This window comes from Melozone crissalis, unplaced genomic scaffold (assembly GCF_028551555.1).
Source record: "Melozone crissalis strain CALT ecotype California unplaced genomic scaffold, PUWL_Pcris_2 ptg000068l_1, whole genome shotgun sequence".
Taxonomy (NCBI): domain Eukaryota; kingdom Metazoa; phylum Chordata; class Aves; order Passeriformes; family Passerellidae; genus Melozone; species Melozone crissalis.
In genome coordinates, this window is record NW_026535846.1 from 14,027,240 (window position 1) to 14,048,696 (window position 21,457).

General features: G+C 47.8%; 4 protein-coding genes across 5 annotated transcripts; 1 reads left to right on the forward strand and 3 right to left on the reverse strand.

Annotated features, from left to right (window-relative positions):
• Positions 1–249: 249 nt before the first annotated feature.
• Positions 250–9,986, reverse strand: ZBTB33 (zinc finger and BTB domain containing 33). 2 transcript variants are annotated; one of them, XM_054289588.1, is made up of 2 exons: positions 9,930–9,986; positions 250–5,065 (listed from the first exon to the last, which is right to left on the reverse strand). In XM_054289588.1, exons 1-2 carry the CDS (start codon positions 9,955–9,957, stop codon positions 3,024–3,026), a joined length of 2,070 nt encoding a protein of 689 aa, XP_054145563.1. In that variant the 5' UTR covers positions 9,958–9,986; the 3' UTR covers positions 250–3,023. The 2 variants fall into 2 exon arrangements, with proteins under 2 accessions (XP_054145563.1, XP_054145565.1); XM_054289590.1 differs by lacking the exon at positions 9,930–9,986 and adding an exon at positions 6,564–6,585.
• Positions 9,987–10,157: 171 nt separating this feature from the next.
• NKAP (NFKB activating protein) lies at positions 10,158–15,402 on the forward strand. Its single transcript, XM_054289600.1, has 9 exons — positions 10,158–10,411; positions 10,771–10,851; positions 11,211–11,284; positions 11,501–11,620; positions 12,227–12,272; positions 12,661–12,776; positions 12,926–13,001; positions 13,562–13,711; positions 15,005–15,402. Exons 1-9 carry the CDS (start codon positions 10,158–10,160, stop codon positions 15,177–15,179), a joined length of 1,092 nt encoding a protein of 363 aa, XP_054145575.1. The 3' UTR covers positions 15,180–15,402.
• Positions 15,403–16,553: 1,151 nt separating this feature from the next.
• On the reverse strand, positions 16,554–18,843 carry AKAP14 (A-kinase anchoring protein 14). Its single transcript, XM_054289610.1, has 6 exons — positions 18,766–18,843; positions 18,516–18,630; positions 18,352–18,443; positions 18,016–18,195; positions 17,024–17,076; positions 16,554–16,694 (listed from the first exon to the last, which is right to left on the reverse strand). Exons 2-6 carry the CDS (start codon positions 18,619–18,621, stop codon positions 16,607–16,609), a joined length of 519 nt encoding a protein of 172 aa, XP_054145585.1. The 5' UTR covers positions 18,622–18,630; positions 18,766–18,843; the 3' UTR covers positions 16,554–16,606.
• Positions 18,844–20,371: 1,528 nt separating this feature from the next.
• On the reverse strand, positions 20,372–21,312 carry NDUFA1 (NADH:ubiquinone oxidoreductase subunit A1; the record flags this gene model as incomplete). The annotated part of the gene is made up of 3 exons (XM_054289913.1): positions 20,372–20,467; positions 20,751–20,840; positions 21,007–21,312. Coding segments are annotated over 3 exons (417 nt in total), but the record flags the coding sequence as incomplete, so codon positions are not given.
• Positions 21,313–21,457: the final 145 nt, after the last annotated feature.

Genomic DNA, 21,457 nt, shown 5'->3' on the forward strand with positions numbered 1-21,457 from the left:
TACAAATGTGTTAGACTATAGAAACTGAGTTGCCACCAAAAAGAAACATACTGCACTCACCTTGAGAATTAAACTTTTTTATTTTTGCCATAGAAAGCTCTAAAAACTAATATCACGTGTTGATTAATGAAAAGTAGAACACAACTTTAAAAAGGATGTTAAGGAAAGACTGTACAACTATATACACCACAGACTGGGGAAACCAAGGAATGTTCACACAGAACATTTCCTAGGCAACAGCTGTACATCTCAGAATTCAATGTATATAGTTGTCAGCCTCTGCATCTTTTTATAAGCTGCATGCCTTAACAGAACAAAATAAATAAGCAGTAGATGTTATTCAATATTCATTTAGTTCACAGAGTGGAATGTTATGGTATGTATCCCCAAAGAAACCAGACAGTGAGGATGCAGCCACCATTACCATATTCTGCAGCAGATCTGTAAATGGTTTTATATGCATAACAAATGACTGTGAGGTTTGCTACCTTAGTCTGTTGAAATTTTTCATTTCTATATAAATGCTTTGTCAGATTCAACCTTTTTCTTCCATCATCCCAAAGCCAATTTCTTAATATTTACATAAGTTTTTTCATTAAGTTAAACTGGAAGTTAAATGCTTACAAAAACAAACAAAAACACAAATGTAAGTGCAATAGCCAGAAATCTAAATATAAAAGCTTACTCATGGCCCCATAAAAAGTTTTCAAAGAATGAATTTAACATGTTTCCAAACCAATAAATACTGGAAGTGAAATTAAAGAAATGCTTTACATACCTCTGGACTTTGGATATCAAAATCACTTCCAAGGAAAACTGAAGACCCTGAGACACATGCAAGCACGAGTCTTCTAGCAAAAATAGCTACAAAGCCCTAATTTTCCAGTTTTCCTCCAAAAAGAGACCTTTACTAGGCACAGTTTAATTTAAGGTTTTAAATATATCAGCAGCAAATAGTGATAGCCATTATGTTTAATTCTGCACTCTGTAATGTATGCTTAATTCCAGATCCCAACACAGGCCATTTACTTAACAGCTGGGCTCAATGATCCTTGTGGGTCCCTTCCAACTCAAGACTATTCTGTGACTAAACATGTGTCATGTCAATAACAAAAATAACATTGCATTTGTCTCCACAAAGTTGAGGAAGTGCCACCACAGCACCAGTCAGCTGTGCAACACGGGCAATCCACACTCACATCCATGAGGAAAATGTGTGCCTGCAGAAATGCCACCTCAGTAACACCCCACATTTAAAGCATCACCCATCGTATTCAAAGGGGTCAGCAATGTGATCTGGAAATAATCAGGTATATCATGTTCTTGGCTGGCAAAGAAGTGCTGAGCAGCATCACATGCACCACACAAACAAATCCTCCTCCCAGCAGGGCTCACGTGGATTTCTGGTATCATTTTGGTAGCTCAACTTAGATTTGAACTGTTTCCCATTTAGGTGCCTTTCTGTGAAGAGTGCTGTATGTCTAAAACCTTTGAGAGTCATAAAATCAAGATACTAACTTGAAACATGAAAAAGAAAAGAGAAACCTGTAACTGCAATTTAAGCAATTAAAGGTTTCCATAACTAGTACTATGCACAATAGTCTTTCCCAATCACCTCTAGAACTTGAGGATTTTCATATTACCATTTACAAAAATTCAACAAGTCACTAACTCTGAAATGCTAAACTAGGACTCCAGCAAACAGCTGTTTTTCTCTACCATTTCCTGATCAAGGTGGACATCTAATTCATCTTTTAACTGTTGTAACAGGCACCAAATGAAAGGAGAGTAAAATGGCAACATAATAAACCCAAACCTGGAAACACCTGACAACTAGACAATTGCAAAGAAATTATACTTTGGGTCATGGTGAATAAAGGGTATTTTCTGGTTGTTGGTTTAGTCTTCATCTTCCAAAATGTATAAATGGGGGCAAGTGTGGGGTGAAATCCAAATCCCTGTTACACTTGAAGATCTAGCCAAACAGGCATACAGGATCTACAGCAGCCTCAGTGCTAAACCAATATAGCACTTACATGAATTCATAGATTTGAGAAATCTTCAGCTAAAAACAAATGATATTTTTATAATTTCAAAATTCTGGACTGAAGCCCTTCTTCTTGAAGTGAAAAAAAAAAAGGAACAGCACATTATATGAAACTAATTACTGGCATTTTTTCCAGCAGTAAAAAAATGCAACAGTATTTCTCAAGCTGCAAGAAGGTAAAATTATCTCCTTCCTAAGTGTTCTAAGCTTCTTCACTATTCAGCTTTGTGGGGTTTGGTTTTTTCCCATTGCAAAAAGAGTAAAATAACAAGGTCCAGGACACTGAATACTTAGCTCACCACACTGCCAAGTGTAAGTAAAGTTTGTTCAAGTTAGCCCTAAATGAGTATTGCTTGTAGACAAGACTTTTTGCATGAAGACAGATGATTCATAATATTTATAAAAGCAGAATTAGGATGCTAGCTCAAAAACAGATTACTCCAGTGTAGTAGGGGATCATGTATTTTGGCCCCTTGTTCACAAATGTGAGTTGTGGGATTATTTTTTTTAAATGGTTCCATGACCAAGAGACAATGATGAAAAAAATCTTACTGTTTTCTTGGTTAACATCTAAACAGAATTCAGCATTAAAGTGCTAACATGAAAGAAAGGGCTTACATGGTAAATATGGGTACAGGAAATACCTCAATTAGTTTAGAACTATTTCTAGCTCTTTAGAAGGAATTGTACATTTTCAAGCCACAAGTCCTCATGTTTTGATCAAATTTAACATATCTGAAAACTCTGATAGCGCCTTAGAATGTCTCACTCTCTATTCAAGTAAATTTTCTGATTAATTGCTTCCACAAAGCACTGCAGTTAACCTGGTCCATCTAAGTGTTACCATTTGGTTACTCGGTAGTACAAGTTAACTTCTTTTGACTTTAACCTTTGATTTTACAGCAATTTCAACAGTTCAGTTAAAACAGCTGCAATGCTCCTGCACAGAACCCTTTTTTCCAGCATTTCAAACATTTCAGTAAGATTCTGGTATCACAAACTCAAATTCAGTACTTCCTTCTGACGGGTTTTGTTTAAAAATCGTTTCATTTCCCTGCGGAACGAAAATGTCATCCCAGGTGATTTGTTTGGCCGGAGAGTTGGACGCTGCTCCCTCAGTGCCATCCTTCCCTGAGCCCACTCGGTACACAACTCCCCCCTGGCTGATGCCCGGGACGCTGCTGGGCCGGTCGCTGATGTAGGCGTACTGCCGGATCTGCAGGGACCTGCAGGGGTGCAGCCTGTACAGCTTGGTGTCCCCGGAGGGGTCCTGGCTGTGCACGGATCTGATGTGGGAGACGGTGATCTGGTAGTTGATGAAGGATTTGCCGCACGTCAAGCACTGGTACCTGCGCTCCCCGGTGTGGTGCAGTTCGTGCTTGGTGCGATACTCTGCCAGGGCAAAGACTTTGTCACAGTAGCGACAGGGATACTTCTTCTCCCAGGAGTGCACGTTGAAATGCCTCCGCAGGCTGGTCAGGCACGCGTAGGACCTCTTGCACACGATGCAGATGTAGTAGACTCTGCCGTCCACTATGAGCTCGTAGTGGTCGTCGTGCTTCACTTTCATGCGTTTCCCCTTTGGAGATTCATCGTCGGACTTTTTGGGTGCGTCATCGGGCTTGGCTTCCCCTTCCTCAGAGTCGCCCTTCACAGGGATGACTATGTCGTAGGTGTCCTCACCGATATTTGCATACACCTTACAGCCTGTGGATAAGCCTCCTATTTCAGTTGCTGTATCCAATGTTATGATTTTCTGCCCATCTGCCGCATTCTTCGATGTTAGACCCGAACTTAATTCCTTGTTGTTTCCAGAAAGGACATCTGAGATTTTTATTTTCAGCTCTCCAGCTTTAGTAGATGGCTCTTGGGAAAATGTAACAACCTGTTTTTTCTGTACACCTGATCCTTCAGTGCTCCCTGCCTTAGGAACAGAAGATTGCTGAACCAAAGAGCTGCTGCTGACCGAACCAGGACTAGAGGAGCTAATGATATCGACATCATCTTCAACAACCTCCTCATCATCAACAGCAGTTGCTTCCACTTCAGTTACAGAGCCATTATTGGATGGCTGCTGGTTCTCCTCAAGTAAATTAATTGTAGGAGTCACATGTGTTTGATGCAAGGAGCTGGCACCAAGTGAGGAGTTAAGCAGAGGCTTGTTCAGCACGATGATATTAGGAGTAAAATGCTGCGGCGTTGCCGAGGCGAATGGTTCAGCACCTGCCTGTGTCTGGCTCGGGCTCAGCTGAGTGGCAGACAAAGTGAGGTTCTGAGGCGCTGTGCTGTTTGTCACATGGGGAGAGCCACCACTGCCACAGGATTTTTGGTCAGAAGCTCCAGCTGGACTTGAGCAAGGCTGGCTCTGGCTTGCAGCATTTTTGTCTTTAGTACATTCTTTTGGAGGAACAATCTCAGAACAAAAAATGACATCATCATCCTCCTCATCCGAATCACTCACTGTAATTTTTGTAGTCTCATATTCTATGCCATGTAAGGAGAATGACTGTGTTATAACAGGCATCCCATCTGCTGCCTCCTGGCCCTCTGGCCTGATTACAGTCACCTGTGTTTCAGCATCTCTTTGATTTGGACTAGAAGCTGAAGTTTTTGAAGCACTGTCTTTGACCTCGCTGGGCACATTCTTGCCTTCGGCCGGAGGGATGCCCAGATCAGCTATGAATTTAACACCCAGCTCCTGCCCTGATTTAATCAGTTCATCAAGTAAATCAGATCGGATGCTGATTATTTTGGAACTATAAATATAATTAAGAATTTCTGCAAAAATTTCTGCTCTTACAAAGCTCAGTTCAACCACTTGACCAGCCACTGAGAAAAGCTGGTGAAAATATGTGCTTGAGGCTGAAAGGATGTTTCTGTGAGCTCGAAATTTCCGGTCCTCCACAATGACTGTAACATCACAAAAAAGTCCATGGCCACGTTGTTCATTCAAAGACTGAAGGAGCACGCTAGAATATTGTGTGTCTGTTGCAGAAATAAGTTTTTTCTCCTCCATTCCTACAAAAGGAAAGCAAAAGATATCAAATCAGTAAAAATGCAGATTTACAGTTTTAACCGCATTACAACACTCACATATTTACTGTCTACTCCTTCTTTAGGAAAAAACAAATCTGAGATGCTGTTCAGAAGATTATGTGCCACTGCACTCCGCAAATTTGTTTCTTATCGTTGTTTGTCCTTTCCTCTTTCTCCACAAGGTAAGTGGAATTCTGATTATATCCTCTGCTCTTACAAGGTGAGGAAGAAAGAAGCAACACCTCATCCTAAACAACAGCAAGTAAGGTTAATTGTAAAACCAAGAAGATGGAAGTTTTGGGCCCCAAAAGCAGCTTTAAACTTTATTAGTAATTTCTTTTTAATTGTGAAATATTCCATAGATTGTTATGAGAAAGCCCAATAGCGTGAAGTTATTTATGGCCAGACACCAGAATCTGTGTGTCTGCATATTACCAGTTAACTGAGTTAATGAAAACACTATGGATAGTGCACTTCCTTCCCCAGAAAAATAAACCTTTCCTTTCCCAAAAACATAAACTTTTTTGAGCCCTATGTCATATATTTGCAAGGCTACGTATGTCAAACCGAGACACTGAAGCAGCACCATAGCAAAACAGATCTGCTAAGTCAAAGTAACCTATCTGCCATCACTGCCCAATCAAAGCCCCCCAGTAAGCCGCAGAAAGCAACATCAAAATACAGAACAAGGAGCCACGGGCTCTAATTTTATCCGTAAAACTTTGATTTCCGCAGGCCGGGCCGGGCCGGGCCGGATGAGACACCGATGTCGGAGTCCCGCGGCCGCCGCTCGCCAGCCCGGGGAGCGCGTCCCGCCCGGCTGCGCCGCGACCCCGGGGCCCCGGCCGGGAGAGCCGCGCTCCGAGCGGAGCCGCCGCCGGGGCAGCAACGGCCGGTCCGCGGCCGGAGGCCGAGCGGGAGCGGCGGCGCTGACAACTGCAGGCCTGGAGAGCGGCCTGGCAGCACCGGGCCCGGGCTGACGGGCGGCCCCTCCGCCACTCCCCGTTCGCTGAGCCGTGCTGAGCCCCCAGCGGGGCGAGAGGGGCAGCCGAGCCCGCCGTGCCCGCCGAGCCCGCGTTACCTGCGCCGCACTCCCGCCGCGGCCCCGCCGCCTCCCGCACCTCCGGACCCTCCGCACCGCCGCTGGAGGGCGCTGCCGCCACTGCCCTCGGCTCTGACCCGAGCGGCCTCGGGAACCTTCGGGCCGGGGCGGGGCCGGGCCGCGCTCCCGCCGCTCCGGGCCCGCCCCGCGCTCCCGCCGCCGGCAGCAGCCCCGAGGCCGCGGGGCTCCGGACTCTGCCCGGGACGCACCGCCCGCACTCCGCCCCCCGCCTGCCGAGGTGCCGGGCGTGCGGCCCCGAGCCCGCTCCAGCGCAGGCCGTGGGACGCCCCGAGTCCCGCACACGGGCCTTGCTGCGGCCTCTGCAATTCCCGCCGGGATCCCGGCTCCCCGCGTCCCGGCGGAGGCAAAGGCCGGCACCTGCCCTACGGCTGAGCGTGTGGATAGCGCCGTGCAGACGCTATTTCCCGCCGAGTGTCATTTCCTTCCCGGGGGCACCGGCGCTGCTCTGCCAGCGCTGACGCAGCCGGCACCTCCGCCCGGCACCGAGGGCAGCTCACAGCCACACCTGAGCCCACACCCGCCCCAGCTCCTCCTCCGGGAGCGTTTGTTTGGAATCCTCTGCGCCACAGGCACTCGTGTTAGACTCTGCCAGCAGCTGTACAGACATGCACGGCTTTGACACAAAGTACCTTTGACCAAAATGACTCAAATGCACATTTGACATGTGGCCACCAAAGTGACACATCCACACCGTGGCCTCTTGGAAACTCTTGCTGTTCAGGAATGCTCAAAGAGCACCAAGATCATAAATGATATTTTGTGTCTTTGGTTACTGATCTGTTCCTTTCCCCCCCCCCCCATGCATTCTGCGGACTTGAACCACAGGGGTTCCTGATTTTAAGATTTTTTAAGATTCAAAAACTTTGACAAGAAGAAATGGCCTGTCAAGTTCAACGAAAAACGTAACAGGCCACAGCCACCGGCAGACATGACCGCAATCCTTCACCTCATAAATCAGCAATGAAATGGTCCTGCCCAGGTTTATGAGCAAGAAATACATAATAATCTTTCTTCTAGCAAGAAAATCACCTGCCAGGCTCCCTGTATTTGTATAGTTAGTAACAAAAGTTCCTTTTTGAAGTGAGCCTTCAGATTTTAAATGTTAGAAAAGCAGTTTCTGTTTATTTATAGGCTTTACCAGAGAGTCAATTGAATGAGGATAAATAATAGAAAACACTCATCAGGGAAAACATAGGCTTTTCTTCCTCATATGACCCTTCAATTCTTTTCTCCTTTGATACAGGCTCTTCATTATTTTTACACAGGAGGCTATATTAAATGAAAACAATACTGTAGTTGTTTTAATATTTAATTCAGTGCTTTTTTTCTCCTCCAAAAATGTGTGATGGCCCAAATCAAACGATTTCTTAGCCTTTCATCCTCCAGCTTTAAGGACCTGTTTCCTCACTGCCTCTTCCAATACTAAATAACAGGAAAATTTACAGCTACAGATGAGCACTGACTTGAAAGGATCCCTGCTCCTGAGGCATCACCAGATCTCAAAAATCAGGTTAGAACCACTCATTCAGAGGCACAGAAATGCTGCCTGATTTAAAAGCTGCTGGGAGAGCACCACCATCTCCTTGGCTTTTACCTTTCTCACAGCAGCTTTTCTCTATGGCAACTCCTTCTGTCAGACATAAAATCTGAACCCCCTGTCACATTGCTGCAGTCAGGGCACAGATAATGCCCTCCCCAGCTCAGCAGGTTTCACTGAAGCTGTCACCATCTTGCTGCACCCAAAAACTGAATTTCAATATGCTTTTTTTTTTTTTTTGTCAGCATGCATCTCCTATTTTAGAGGTTGTTTTTTCCACTTTTATATTTAGATAAGCCAAGAAAGTGTTTGGTGATTCAAGGCACATAAAACCTTACAATATAAATACCAATATAAAAGAACCATTTTATCCAAGATATTGATAAGAAACATCTAGAATACAGAACTACATGTGGTCTTTTTGGAACTGAACAAATAAGAGACCCAATAGCAACTTTTATCTTAATGTTGCGAAGTGATCAAAAAAACTTTGGGATGAAGGCTCTGAAAATATGAAGTACAAATTTAAAGAAATTTATGTGCAGGCTTTTGCCAGAAGACAAAAACGTAAGTTTTCAATTAAGCAATTTAAGATGCTCTTTTAGTTTTAAAAAATGCACTGTGTGAGAATAGAAAATTCTTTTAAAGAGCTGACAAATTTGAGAGACAAAATAACATTCTTCATAATGAAAACACATATTTTACATTAAAGTAAATTAAATTTTATAAGCAGAACAGTTAAGGGTTTTCAATAAAATTGAAATTCAATATTATCCTACCTAAGACTACCTTTAAGGACAGAAATATTCTTCCACAGTGGGAATTTCAAATAAAGCATCACTGCTTCTGAAAGACTCTAAAATACAAATTTCCACTATTTGTGCCCTGAAGAAATCTCTGAGAGTATTTCTCCTGCCAATCCCATTATATAAAGCCTCATATAAATGAATTAAGAGTCCAGTGATCCTTTTTATTGACATTAGTAGTTGTTGTAGATGCTGTTATGTACTGCATGACATTATAACTTGTGCACTTCAAGTCACCTAATAATATTAGCTAACACAGGTGCAGAGTGCTGCTGAGGCAGATGTTTTAGTCACCATTTAGTCAGATCTAAAATAATTTAAAATTAGTTTTTCAAAATAATCCAAAGAAGGGAGAAACTGTGCTGTCCTCACACAGACACAGGCGACAGTAATGCCACACACATGGGCAATCTCTGGGAAATCTTTTCCCTCCCTGTTCTGCACGTGGTTCCTTGCACCCAAAAAAATACACAAATAAATAGGCTTCTTCCATCTTGCAGGATTTTTTATGCTGCTTATGGTAGGTTTGAGAGCTAAAATACTGTTTAATTTGTGAAAAGGAACTGGTATACCCTGACATAATTTCTAGACAGCATAAACCAGCATGGGTTTCCCAGGGTGCAGCAGCTGTCCAAAATGTCCCATTTACCCAGAGCTGCCCAGACCCGGCCGTGTTACACTGCACTGCCAGAGCTCAGCACAAACTCGGGGCTCATTTAAGAAAGCTCCGTGGCAACGTGGTCAAAGCTGAAGAGGAAGGGCCCTCACAGAAGAGTGGGTGTCTTATCTGAATACATAATTTGTATCGTCTTTATAGATAAAGGTTAAGGAAAAGACTTAGGATCATCAACTCCAACCGTGAGCCCAGCGCCAGCACAGTGTTCACCATCACACCGTGTCCTCAAGTGCCATCTCCGAGGGGTTTTTAACATTTCCGGGGATGGTGCCTACCCACTTCGCCGGGCAGCCTATTCCTGTGCCTAATAACCTTTCCCATGAAAACAATTTCCTAATACCCAACCTAAACCTCCCCTGACGCAACTCGGGGCCGTTTCCCCTCGTCCTGTCAGCTTTGCCCCGAGCCGCCGCAGCGGAGCGGCGCCAGCGCCGTGTCAGGCAGGCCGCGCTGGGAGGCGCCGGGCGCCCCAACACCGAGACCGGGCCTTGCCGGGCCGGGCCGTGTCAGGCGGCGCCGGGCCCGGGCAGGAACGGGGAACCCCGCCGGGCACGGTGAGCTGTCCGCGGGGCGGTGCTGCTGCCGGCCCGCCCTGGACAGCTCCCGGGGCCGCGGCCCCGCGCCGGTGCCCGCGGAGCGGGGCGGAGCTGGGCCCGCGCCGCCACCGCCCCCCGCCCGCGGCTCGCGCCCCGCCGGTGCCTCACCTTCCGCCGCCGCCGTGCGCGCGTCCATCGCTGCCGGGCGGCCGCCACGGGGCACAAAAGGAGCCGCCGCCGCCGCCAACGCCGCCGCCGCGTTGCCGGCCGGGCGGGTGGGGCGGTGACCCCGCGGGCGGGGCCGCCCCGCTCCCGCCCCGCTCCCGCCCCGGTCCCGCCCGGCCGGGAGGGCGCCGGAAGTCGCCGGAAGCCGCCGGAAGCGCCTCCGCTTCCGCCATGGCGCCCGCGTCCCGCTCCCGCTCCCCGCCCGCCGCCAGCTCCGAGCGCCGCGGCCGCCGCAGCCGGTCTCGCTCCCGCTCCCGCTCCCGGTCCCGCGAGCGCAATGGCCCGAGGCGCCTGAGCCACCGGCGGAGCCGCAGCCGCTCCCGCAGCCCCGGCGCGCCGCGCTCCTCCGCGCACCACGGGCACCACCACCACGGCAAATGGCCCGAGTACTACGAGAAGGAGAAGGAGGAGATCCTGCGGCAGAGGTGAGCGCGGGTCGGGCCTGCCCTGCCGGGCCCCGCTCCCGGGATGGGCGGGTGCCGCTGGGCCTGGTTCCCGACGGCCCCGTCACGGGTCTCGGCCCCGTCACGGGCTCTCGGTGCGCTCCCCGCAGGCAGGGCCGCCCGGGGGGACGGGACGGAGCTCGGCTGGAAGGGGGTAACAGCTGCTGCCGCCGGTCCTCTGCAGTGTGCGGAGCTCTGCTGCCAGACTGCCCTTGCTCCGAGTTGTTTCTTATCCTTCCTGCAGCTGATTCAGGCATTAGAAACACTGACGTGTAGGACTGAAAATATTTGTGTACTGGGTGTTCCAAACTAGGTGTCAGTGACGGCGTTTTCCTTTACAGGAGACTCAATGAGAGAGAGAGAATTGGAGAACTGGGGGCACCTGAAGTCTGGGGGCTGTCACCAAAAGTTCCTGACCCAGAGTAAGACATATTCTTTCTTCATGTTTTTTATAATATTAATTACATATCAGTTCAGTTTATAAAAATGCTTTATCCCTGCATTAGTCATGGTGTCACAATACTTATTGTACCAGTTCCTTTCTGAAGCAGCATAATGAGATTAGTATTTTTTCAACCAATAATACCAATTATGCAATATGTGATTTATTGTAGATCAGGTGACTGTTGTGTTGTGGTTCTGACAGCAGTTCCCAGGCTAAATTAGCTCTTTAATATTTTACTCCCTTGCAAGGATTGACTCAAAATGTCTTTGGTTTTATGTACTTTGATCTTGAGTACAGCAAAACAGATTTTAAGTAGGAAACTGTTATTTTATTCAGTTCTGATGAGCACACACCGGTAGAAGATGAAGAGGCAAAATCTAAGAGTAGCTCTTCAGATTCCAGCTCAGAAGGTATTTTGTTTGGCTTGCACAGCTTTTTTGAAAATGGGAAGCTACTGTGGTTTAGAATCTGCTGCTGCTGCTTGCAGGAGGTTCCCTGGCTTAGATGGGTGGAAGTGGCTGGGGCGGGCTCCAGCTCAAAGGAGAGCATTGCTTGGGGAAGATTAGGGAATATATATGGAACTAGATGCTCTTTGTTCTCTAATGTTATGTTTGAAAACATTCCAGAGGAAAAGAAGAAAAAAAAGAAGAAAAAACAAAAGAAGAAACGTAAAGCATCCAAAAGAAAGCGCAGGAAACATTCTGAGGACAGCGACAGTGACTCAGAGTCTGAGCAGAACTCCAGTGGTAAGACAAGAGGGTTTCAGCTTGCAGTCTGGCCTGGGGAAGTGGGATTTCTGACTTTAGCAGCCACTGGGCCTCTCATGCCAGAGATGTGTTTGATATGTTCTCATATGACCTGTACTGCAGGGAGCTTTCTGCTAATGCTTTCCCAGTGTAAACAAGTCCCATCAGGGGTGTACTGGGGCATTCTGGTGGAGGCAGTCAGTGCTGGGAATGGGTTCAGGGTTAGGGTAGTGCTTAGGTTAATTGGTAGAGGTAGTGGTTAGTGTAATTCTTAGCAGTAGGGTTAGGGGAGTGGTTAGGCTTAACTTTGAGAGAGTAAAAGAGCCTATGGCTCCAGGATCACTGGGACTGGAAAAGGCATGCCAAGGCAATCCCAGCAAGGCCCCAGCATTGCTGTTCCTACATCTTTCTGACCTGGAAAACCCATCTTACTGAGTTTGGGTTAGGGCTAGGGCTTAGGGTTAGGGTTGAGAGAGTCAAAGAGCTCACAGCTCCATGAACACTGGGGCTGTAAAAGGCATGACATGTTATTCACAGGGCAGTAAGCCACTTAGTTAAAACTAATAATTTATTTTTGATAATACATACACTTTTTTTTTTATTCAGATGAAGATAAAAAGAAAAGCAAGAAGAGGAAAAAGAAGAACAAAAAGTAAGTGTCATGGTTGCTGTGTCATTTTGGCTTCTGTTGGCTGGAGGGCAGCTCAGTTTTCTTTGCAGGCCCTGAGGGAGCCTGAGGACCTTGGGTAATTTGCAAGAGCAGGCAAATAATATTAATTTGATGGATTTTATTTAAATCTACACAATTGTGCAGCACAAGCAACTTCCTGTAGAGCTCCTTTCTAACACTCTATGAAAGTCAAAACAGAACATATATATTGTCTTGGCTTTGCTGTAAAGTGTTTTGTATGAAACAGCAGGCAGCCATTCTTCCTATAGGTGGAAGTTGTCTTGAGAAACTAATTATTTGAGTATGATTCCAAGCACCTTCTTTAATCTTAAATTTTGATAAATAGCATGTCTGTCTGGCTTTATCGCAGGAAGAAGTATAAGAAAAAGAAAGCTAAGAAGAGCAGGAAGGAATCCAGTGATTCAAGCAGCGAAGATTCCGATGATGAAATGCTTCAAGGGGATGATCTCTGGATAGAGAGGTCAAGTAGGTTCACCTCACTTCAAACTTGGGTGGAAACTTCTTGGTGTCGTTTTTGTGAATTCCTTGTTAGGTGTTGCTGACCTGTGTAACCCTTCTGATAACAAAGAACAATGGACACAAGAATAATCTTCCTCATTATTTGATTGTTGCAGAAAATACTGAAGCTGACAGTTTGATTGGACCAGAGGCTCCCAAAACTCACGCATCTCAGGATGATAGGCCTTTGAAGTGAGTAGCCAGTTCTAATGGTACTTTGATCAAATCAAGTAAATCAGGTGTGAAAGTTATTATTCAAAACGGCTGTTGCAACAATAATGCATGCAGGAGTAGCCAGTTCTAATGGTACTTTGATTAAATCAAGTGAATCAAGTGTGAAAGTTACTGTTAAAAAGGGCTGTTGCAACAATAATGCATGCAGAGGGAAAAATGCTGTGTCAGAAACTCACAGACAGAAGTTCTAATGGTGCTAGGCTTTCCCCTGGCTTGAATTTGGGTAGAAGAGTCTGGTTTATGCTTTTTAGCCTTGATTCCTAGAAAAATCAATTGTAAGTGCCTTTATTCTAAAGATCTGCAGTATTGTGACTTCGTAGTGTCATCAGAATGAACTCAGCTGATAATGTAAGATGTTGTTGCTAGTGTTGCCATAAGGAAGAAAGAGGCCAACATGTGGGACAAAATAAGAAGGTGTTTAAAAATGCAGCTGTATATAGTAGTGAGGAGGGAAGTTGGATGTTTAGCTCAGGCTCTCTCTATCTGAAGCTACTGACATCACCACTTTTGTTTTTTAGCTATGGCCATGCCCTCCTGCCCGGGGAAGGGGCAGCCATGGCAGAGTACGTCAAAGCAGGGAAGCGCATTCCCCGCAGAGGCGAAATCGGCCTGACCAGTGAGGAGATCGCGTCGTTTGAGAGCTCTGGTTATGTCATGAGTGGCAGCAGGTATGGCTTTGATGATGGCAGTGGTTCAGTGGAATTTTCAAGAGCTGCTTTCTCTGCTGGCTGAACAGAAGACTGCTTCAAAGCTCTACTTGCAAGCATGGAGGAGGAGGTGCTCTGCTTGCAATAATCTACACTAAGCTCCCCATTGCTAGGGATGGGTAGTGAGTTTTTCAAGGACACTTTGTCCTCAAGAGCAGTTCTTCACAGGCAATACTCTTCTAATTATTTCACATGAAGAGGTGCTTGTGTCAGATGGCTCAAAGGTGCTCTGTTTGGACAGCCCTGGGGATGTGCTGGCCCTTTGTCTCCCACAGGAGACAAATCAATGTGTGAGAGGTTGGCTGCACTTTTTTCTCTATGACCAGCAGGAATCTCACTTAAATTTTGGTGAGCCAGCAGCTGACACCCTGGGGGTAGGGGAGGCTTCTGGCTGACTGCCTGAGAACAGACATCCCCAGAAATCAGTTCCTTGCTCTGCCACACTCCTTCCTGGGAAGGTTAGTGTGCACTTTGGATTATCTAGTTTTTAGATATCTGCCAGGTTTTTTTTTGCCAGTTGGCAGGGTAAGCACAAAAAATTCAGATACCAACTTCAAGGACTAAGTATAATTTGCTACAGTGCAAAACTGCAAAGAATTACAAAGGATAAACTAAGTAATGCACCTAACCATTACTGCAAAAGATTGCCTAGAGTGATTAAAAAAGATACATCACCAGTTACCCTATACTTTACCATCATCAAGATCTGCACATGAGCTGGGAGCCCCAGTCACAGCAAAGGATTGGAGAAGCATTCCTGGGAATTCCTACATGGTGTGTCCACCTGTAGGCAAGGCTTCCATCTTCACTGTGGAAGGGCTCAGCTTTTAGACTGTAGAATAAACAAGCTTACACGACTTCTAGTGCAGGAACATTTGGTTTCATCGTCCTCTTGTGCTCCACCCAAAGCCTGGGCAGGGCTTGAGGAGGAACCAAGGGAGGTGGCATTGATCATATACCTTCAAACAAGGCCAGATGCCTGATTTCATGCCTTTGTCTGGCTCTAAATGCAGAAAGACAAGTATATTTTTACCACTACATGTTTCACTAATGATCATGGATATTACCTTAGTGAGTGGATACAAATATAACATTTTGTTGGAAGGTTCATCTAGAGGCCAACTTTGGCTCAGGGGCTGTTGTTCAGGCCTTGGTACTTCAGTACCTTTATTTAAAGCCCCTGAAGACATTGAGGGCAGTTGATGGCTGGAAGCTGTGCCAGGGCACTGCTGATGTACCCCTGTCCCCCCACAGGCACCGGCGCATGGAGGCTGTGCGGCTGCGCAAGGAGAACCAGATCTACAGCGCAGACGAAAAGAGAGCTCTGGCATCCTTCAACCAGGAGGAGAGGAGGAAACGAGAGAATAAGATCCTTGCAAGCTTTCGAGAGATGGTCTACAGAAAGACTAAAGGCAAAGAGGAGAAATAATGCTTCATGTGAGCTGTACACCATAGCTTGCACTGTGTGGCAGCTAGTGCAGTCCAGCTGTGATTTGAAGAAAGCTGCAGGTGCTGCAGCACCTTTCACCCAACAGGCCCAAGCTCAGGAGTGGATTACTTGTGTCAAGGAAACAGAGTTATTTTCATCAGATTTTCTTGGATGGTTTGTTTACCATCTACAAGGAATCCCTGCAAAGAGAAAGGCTGCAAGGCAGGAACAGGTGGGGAAGATTAGAGGTGTCAGTGTTCTGCACTCGCTTTGAACCGACAAGCCAAAGGATCCCATGGGAAGGTTTTGTTACCTGAAGTCAATAAGTGTGATTTTTTTATTCAATTTATTTTTATTAATCATAGGATCATTTAGCTTGGGAAAGACCTTTAACAAGCTACTAGCACCGGTAGCAAAAATGAAGGAACTCCTGAGTTCCTGTTTTAAGATCCAGGACAGTCCACTATTTTTTCACAAGTCTTTTAAATTTAGGTTTTTCCTCAAAACAGTTGAGTTTGGTTTGTGATTCAAACCAGACATGTACATATTTGTAAATTTCATTTGTAATTTAATACAGATGTGCTTCAGTTACTTTAGAGCAAGCAGATGGCAACTGAGGTGTAAAGCAGCAGTAGTAGGAGGGTCTGATATTCAATCACTGAAACACATGGAGAAGAACTGAGTTGCTTGCTTCTTTTTCTCCTATGTTATACATAGGCATCAGTGCAGTGGGGTGCAGTGATTGGAACCCCTGGATGTACACAGGTGGGAACAAGGATGTATCTTTCAATTTATTTGAAATGTTTTCATTTATGGAAGTGTTCTAGATTAAACCCTTGTTTTAACTCCTGTAGTATTTTACTTTGGTCTGTTTCAGCAGTATTACATGGCTTGCTTTAAACTCTGTGCTTGGAGGCTTTGCTCAGGCAGTGCTTATGTGGTGGTTATCTTTGATTCAATTGCATATTTCCAAACATCTCTCCTAGAACTTCTTTTTCTCAAATGTTTTTAAAACAAAATGGTTTTGAGAGATGGGTTGTTTCTTTTCTGTTCTCCTAATTTATTTTTTTTCCTCTAAGTCTAGCAACAGAGATGTCTTGTATATTTATATGAGGAAAATAAAAGTCCTAAAGTCCTATAATGTTTTCCCTGGAGTTCCATAAACCTGGCAATCACAAACAGCAAATCCTGCCCAGCTGCCTCTTCCTATTCACACTCTGGAGCCTGGTTCCATCCTGCTGTCCCCACCTGCCAGGGACTGTCACCCACAGCCAGCTGCCATGGCAGGGCATAGATGATTTTGCACAAGTTCAATGCTTCTTATCTATTCACAAAGTAGAAATACTGCTAAGGAAGAGCTTTTTTTTTTCCATCATGTTTATTTGGTTCTCCACAAGAGAGGACTGGTAATGGTGAATTGGAGCTGCTCATCGGGAAGCAAGTCTTTCTGCACACAGTACTTTATTTTCAATTATGTCATGAAGCCACTTTTCTCTAAACTCACACTGTTCTGGCCTGGAGAAGGGAATTAAAAAAAGGTAGATTGTAAGCATAATAGTGAATCCAGGTTTGGCCAGGTGAGAGCTGGCCTCTATCCACCATGTAAGGCTATCTGCTGCAATAAAAACCAGGCAAAGCAGGACAAATTTCTGAGAATGCAGATGCCCACAGGGTGGCTGTTCATGCCTCTGGGGGTGAGGCTAGTGATAAGCAGGGTCATTTCATGGAGCAAGATTTTGACAGTTTCCACTCCTCTGCTATTATTGCAAACTTATTTACATCGAGCTCCCTGTTTGGTTTTGGAATGGAAAAGCTTGCTAAAACAGAAGAGTAATAACATTTACCTCCGAATCAGCCTGCTGGACTCCAGTCTGTAGAACACCTCCACAGGTGCAGTCTGCAACACAGCAGAGACAGGGCAGAGGCCAGGTGCAGCCCCTCAAAATGCAGACATTGTAATTAAGTGAGAGCTACTGTTTACTTTAAAAATAACCTGGATATTTGGGTGGGGCAGAAGGGAAGATGCTGCTCAGGGACTGGCTGGACATTGGTTGGTGAGTGGTTAGTAATTGTTTTCATTTGCACCACTGGTCTTTCATAGTGCTTTTTTCTCTGTTTTTGTTTTCCCAATTTGTTACTATTATTCTATTTATTTTACACTTAAAATTCTCTCCCCCATCCCATGGCGGTGGGGAAGGAGTAAGCAAGCAGCTCTGATGCTTAGTTGCCATCTGGGGTTAAACCACAGAATATTATTTGTTAAGTAGAAACACTAAGGTTCAGTATGACTTAAGCCTGGAGGTAAGCAGTCTACTCAGTGCAATTTATTTCATTTTTTTCTCTTGATTTGCAAGAGTTCATTTTACAGGTGCAAAATTCAGGCTGATCAGGAAAGGGATTCTGAGACACCTTGAAGAGTGAAGTGCCACTCCCTCTCTATAGAGCCCTCGTTCTGTAACTCACCTCTACTCAGCCCTTCTTACAACTGCCCAGAGCACTTGTTGCTTGGAAAGGGAAGATGGTAAGAGCAGGAAGGCCGATGTAGGATCCTGCCAGATTCTGTTTGCCAAGTTCTGTCAGTCAATGATTTGGGAACTAACCCAGCCTCCTGCTCTGTGCCTTGCTCCTCTTGCCAACCAATGCCATGTTTCTATTGGGCCACGTGTAAATCTCCTGCCATTGTTCTGGCAACGTCCAGGCCTTGTCAGCATCTTCACAAGAGCTGCTGGCTCCTCGCCAGCCTCTCCCCTGTCCTGGCACTTCCCTGCCTCAGGAATGCCCCTGTACTCTTGTCCCTTAAAGGACTAGTGCATCCCCACCATTGCTGAGTACTTACGTCAGGTTTGAGTTTGGAGATCACTATAACGAAGTAGACACTCGCTGTTGCTCGTGGGATGGGTTTTCTGCGTGTTGGGAGGCCCCAGCAAGCTCTGTAATGGTACCTCTTGCTGTCCTTCAGTTCTTCTTCCTCGAGAAATTCTGAGTGGTGAAGCCAGCTTTCATGAATGTCCCATGTCTGTTGAACAAACACATCACACTAAGACTCCCTATGTCGAGTAGAGCTGACTTGTGTGTGGTGCTAAAAAGGAACAGAGGTGCTTTGCTTTTATTTTTCATACTTCTTAACAGTGAGAAAGTGTGGCCTTCCTGAGTGGATGGAATTGTGACTCACAGAAATTAGTTCTTCAATTTGCTGCTGTCCTATCTCCACTGTGAAGTTCTTAGCTGTAGTCCACGGGATATTTTTGATGACATGCTTGCTTTCTGAAACAGATAAAATGCTAACAAATCCTCCTGAAAAGATTCCAGCACTTTCTAGTAGAGCAAACACAATACCTTTCTCTTTTTCCTCGTCCTCTGGGAGCCATTCCTCTGTGCTGCTGCTCTCATCTTCCGGGGGGATGTGATCTTTTTGCTCACTGCCTTCCTTTTCCTCCTCCATTGGTTTCACCTTTAGAGAGATAAACGCGCAAACATGGAGCGAGCGCTGCTCTGAGAGCTGCAGGCCCCGTCTGAGGCAGCAGCGGGCAGTCCCTCACCGCGGGCAGTCCCTCACGGCCCCTGTTCGTACCCCGGCCCCGCTCACCCCGCTTGGCACTCCCGGGCCGGCGGCTGCTTCTCCCCCGCTTCCCCGGCCAGGCCGGGGGTCCCCAGGCGCGGCGGGGGCCGGGCCCCGGGGCGCTGCGGTCCCGGGGTGGGTGTGGGAGCCCGGGGAGCGGAGCCCGGGCCCGGCGCTGTCCCCGCCGCTGAGCGCGGCCCCGCGGGCACGGGCGGCGCGCGGTCACCATGGCGAGGCCGGGCCTGCCCCGCGGAAACCGCCCGGAGCCGCTGTCCCCGGGGAGGAAGGGCGGTGTGAGCAAGAAAACAGCTCTGGGATCCCGGCAGGTTCTCTGTATTTTTGCCACTCTGGGCGATTCGGGAGCTAAAGCAGCCTCCAGTCTGTGCTCTGTCCAGCCCGGTGCGATGAAGCGCTACAGGCTCTGAACAGCAGCGCTGGTAGCACAGAGCCAGAGCCCCTCAGAGGGAAAGGATCACCGGGACTGTGCGGGAGAAACCAGAAATGTTTTAGCAGACCACAGCAGATCACTGCATTCCCAGCTGCTCCTCTTCCAGAATGACAAGAGGCCGTGGGGCAGGGGGTAGGAGCAGAGATTGCCCTGCAGCCCGTGTTACCAGACCACAGTGAGCTGTGTCCCGGCAGGTCCATGAGGGAGCAGAGATCTGCCTGCACCCCAGGAACGAGCCACGCTGGAGCAGGGGGATGTACCCAGGCTGTGACCCCAAGGAAGCCCACACTGGAGCAGGGGGATGTACCCAGGCTGGGAAGCCCCGAAAGCTCATGCTGGACCAGAGGGACGTACCCAGGCTGTGACCCCAAGGAAAGCTCATGCTGGAGCAGGTGGATGTACCCAGGCTGTCATGCCCTGGAAGCCCATGCTGGAGCAGGGGGATGTACCCAGGCTGTGACCCCCTGGAAGCTCATGCTGGAGCAGAGGGATGTCCCCAAGCTGTGACCCCCTGGAAGCTCATGCTGGAGCAGGCTCTGGCAGGACCCTTGTGCCCATGGAGAGAGGAGCCCACTGGAGCAGGTTTGCTGGCAGGAAATGTGACCCTGCTGCAGCAGCTGGTTACTGAAGGACTGCACGTTATGGGACTGTGTGGGACCTGTGCTGGAGCAGTTCATGAAGAACTGCAACCCATGGGAAGCACTCACACTGGAGAAGTTAGGGAAGGAGTCTCTCATGGGAAGGACCCCATGCTGGAGCAGGGGAAGAGTGTGAGGAGTTCTCGCCAGAGGAGGAAAGAGCAACAGAGACATGGGATGACATTGACCACAACCCTCAGTCCCCATCACCCTGTGCAGCTCAGCAGGGAGGAGGGAGAAATATCATGAGTGAGACTGAAACCAGGAAGAAGGGGGGAGTGGGGGGAAGGTGTTCTATGATTTGTTTTAACTTCTCATTATCCCGCTGTTATCTGACAATTCATTAAATGAATTTCTCTAAGTCAAGTCTCATTTGCCTGTGACAGTAACTGATGAATGGTCTCTCTCTCTCCTTGTCTCAACTCACAAGCCTTTCAATGTATTTTCTCTCCCCTGTCCAGCTGAGGACAGGAGTGACAGAGTGGCTTTGGTGAGCACCTGGTGTCCAGCAAAGGTCACCCCACCACAGTAACACAAATACAAGGGCTGAACACATGTATAGCTTTATTTAACAATTAAATCATTTTCTATAGATAGATGAATTTTTCAAAGTGTTGACACTTTAGTTTATGTTCTCCAGACCCTGAAAAACAAAAAATAACAGCTATATTTATGTCATTCTTGCCACTAATGTGCAATAGGGCATATCTGAAAATTCAGATTTTCAAACTATATTTAATTACTCAGATCTTAATTAGAACAAAATGAAAATGCACATCCCCAGAGGCAGGCCAGCTGCAGGCACCGAGTGAGATCTGACAAGAGGACCGGTGCCCACCTCAGCGGCCATGCCAGAGCTCGGGGATGGGGGAGCAGCCCCAGGGCCCCGCTCCCCCCGCGGTACCTGCCCAGCGCCCCAGACCTGCCTTGGACACGTAGTGCTTGTTGACACCCGACAGCCGCCGGTCCCTTTCCAGCAGCGTCCACTCGTAGGGATAGCGGGCGATCCTCTTCTCCTGCAGGTACAGAACCGCCCGTTGAGGGTCGGGCAGGGGCTCCCGAGGAAGGCGGGGTAAGGGATCCCACAGGGATGCAGGGACTGGGGGATCAGGGCGGCCCCGGTGGGGAAGCGGAGCCCCAGGGTCCCGGATCCCGGGACGTGCCGCCCCGCCCCGCGCTGACCTTGCCGCCGTTACACAAGCGGTGCATGAAGATGGTGGCCATGCCGGGGATGGTGAGGCAGACGCCCATGATGGCCATACCGGGCAGGATCTCGTACCACATCCCGCCGGTGGTGGTGTCGGTGTCGGTGCCGCTGCCCCTCGCCGAGTGCCGGAGCACTCCCGGCCTGCCCCGCGCCCTTCCCGGCCTGCCCCGCGCCCCCTCACACCCTAGCGGGCCCGAGCGGACAGCGGGAGCGACGGCGCTGCCGGGGAGCAGTCCCTGGCAATAAATGAGGTCGTGTTTGTGTTCCGGCTCGCCCGATACCGCTCTCGGTCCCAGTCGCGGGCGGCTGACCCCGCCGGTACTAGCGGCGGCGGGCGCGGTGCACGCTGGGAGTGGTAGTCCGGCGAAGGCAGCGGCGCCTTTAAGGCGCAGTCTCGCGAGAGGCGGCGGTGACTGGGCGCGCGGG

What these genes read in the sequence shown, in the direction of transcription:
- ZBTB33 (XM_054289588.1), bottom strand. Translation starts at nt 9,957, where the DNA reads ATGGACGCGCGCACGGCGGCGGCGGAAG. An exon ending in GCGCACGGCGGCGGCGGAAG is followed by an intron (nt 5,066 to 9,929) that starts GTGAGGCACCGG and finishes TTCCTTTTGTAG; the next exon opens with GAATGGAGGAGAAAAAACTT.
- NKAP (XM_054289600.1), top strand. Translation starts at nt 10,158, where the DNA reads ATGGCGCCCGCGTCCCGCTCCCGCTCCCCGCCCGCCGCCAGCTCCGAG. An exon ending in TTCAGATTCCAGCTCAGAAG is followed by an intron (nt 11,285 to 11,500) that starts GTATTTTGTTTG and finishes AAAACATTCCAG; the next exon opens with AGGAAAAGAAGAAAAAAAAG. An exon ending in AGGAAAAAGAAGAACAAAAA is followed by an intron (nt 12,273 to 12,660) that starts GTAAGTGTCATG and finishes GCTTTATCGCAG; the next exon opens with GAAGAAGTATAAGAAAAAGA.
- AKAP14 (XM_054289610.1), bottom strand. Translation starts at nt 18,621, where the DNA reads ATGGAGGAGGAAAAGGAAGGCAGTGAGCAAAAAGATCACATCCCCCCG. An exon ending in GGACGAGGAAAAAGAGAAAG is followed by an intron (nt 18,444 to 18,515) that starts GTATTGTGTTTG and finishes TATCTGTTTCAG; the next exon opens with AAAGCAAGCATGTCATCAAA. An exon ending in TCTCCAAACTCAAACCTGAC is followed by an intron (nt 17,077 to 18,015) that starts GTAAGTACTCAG and finishes GCTGTGTTGCAG; the next exon opens with ACTGCACCTGTGGAGGTGTT.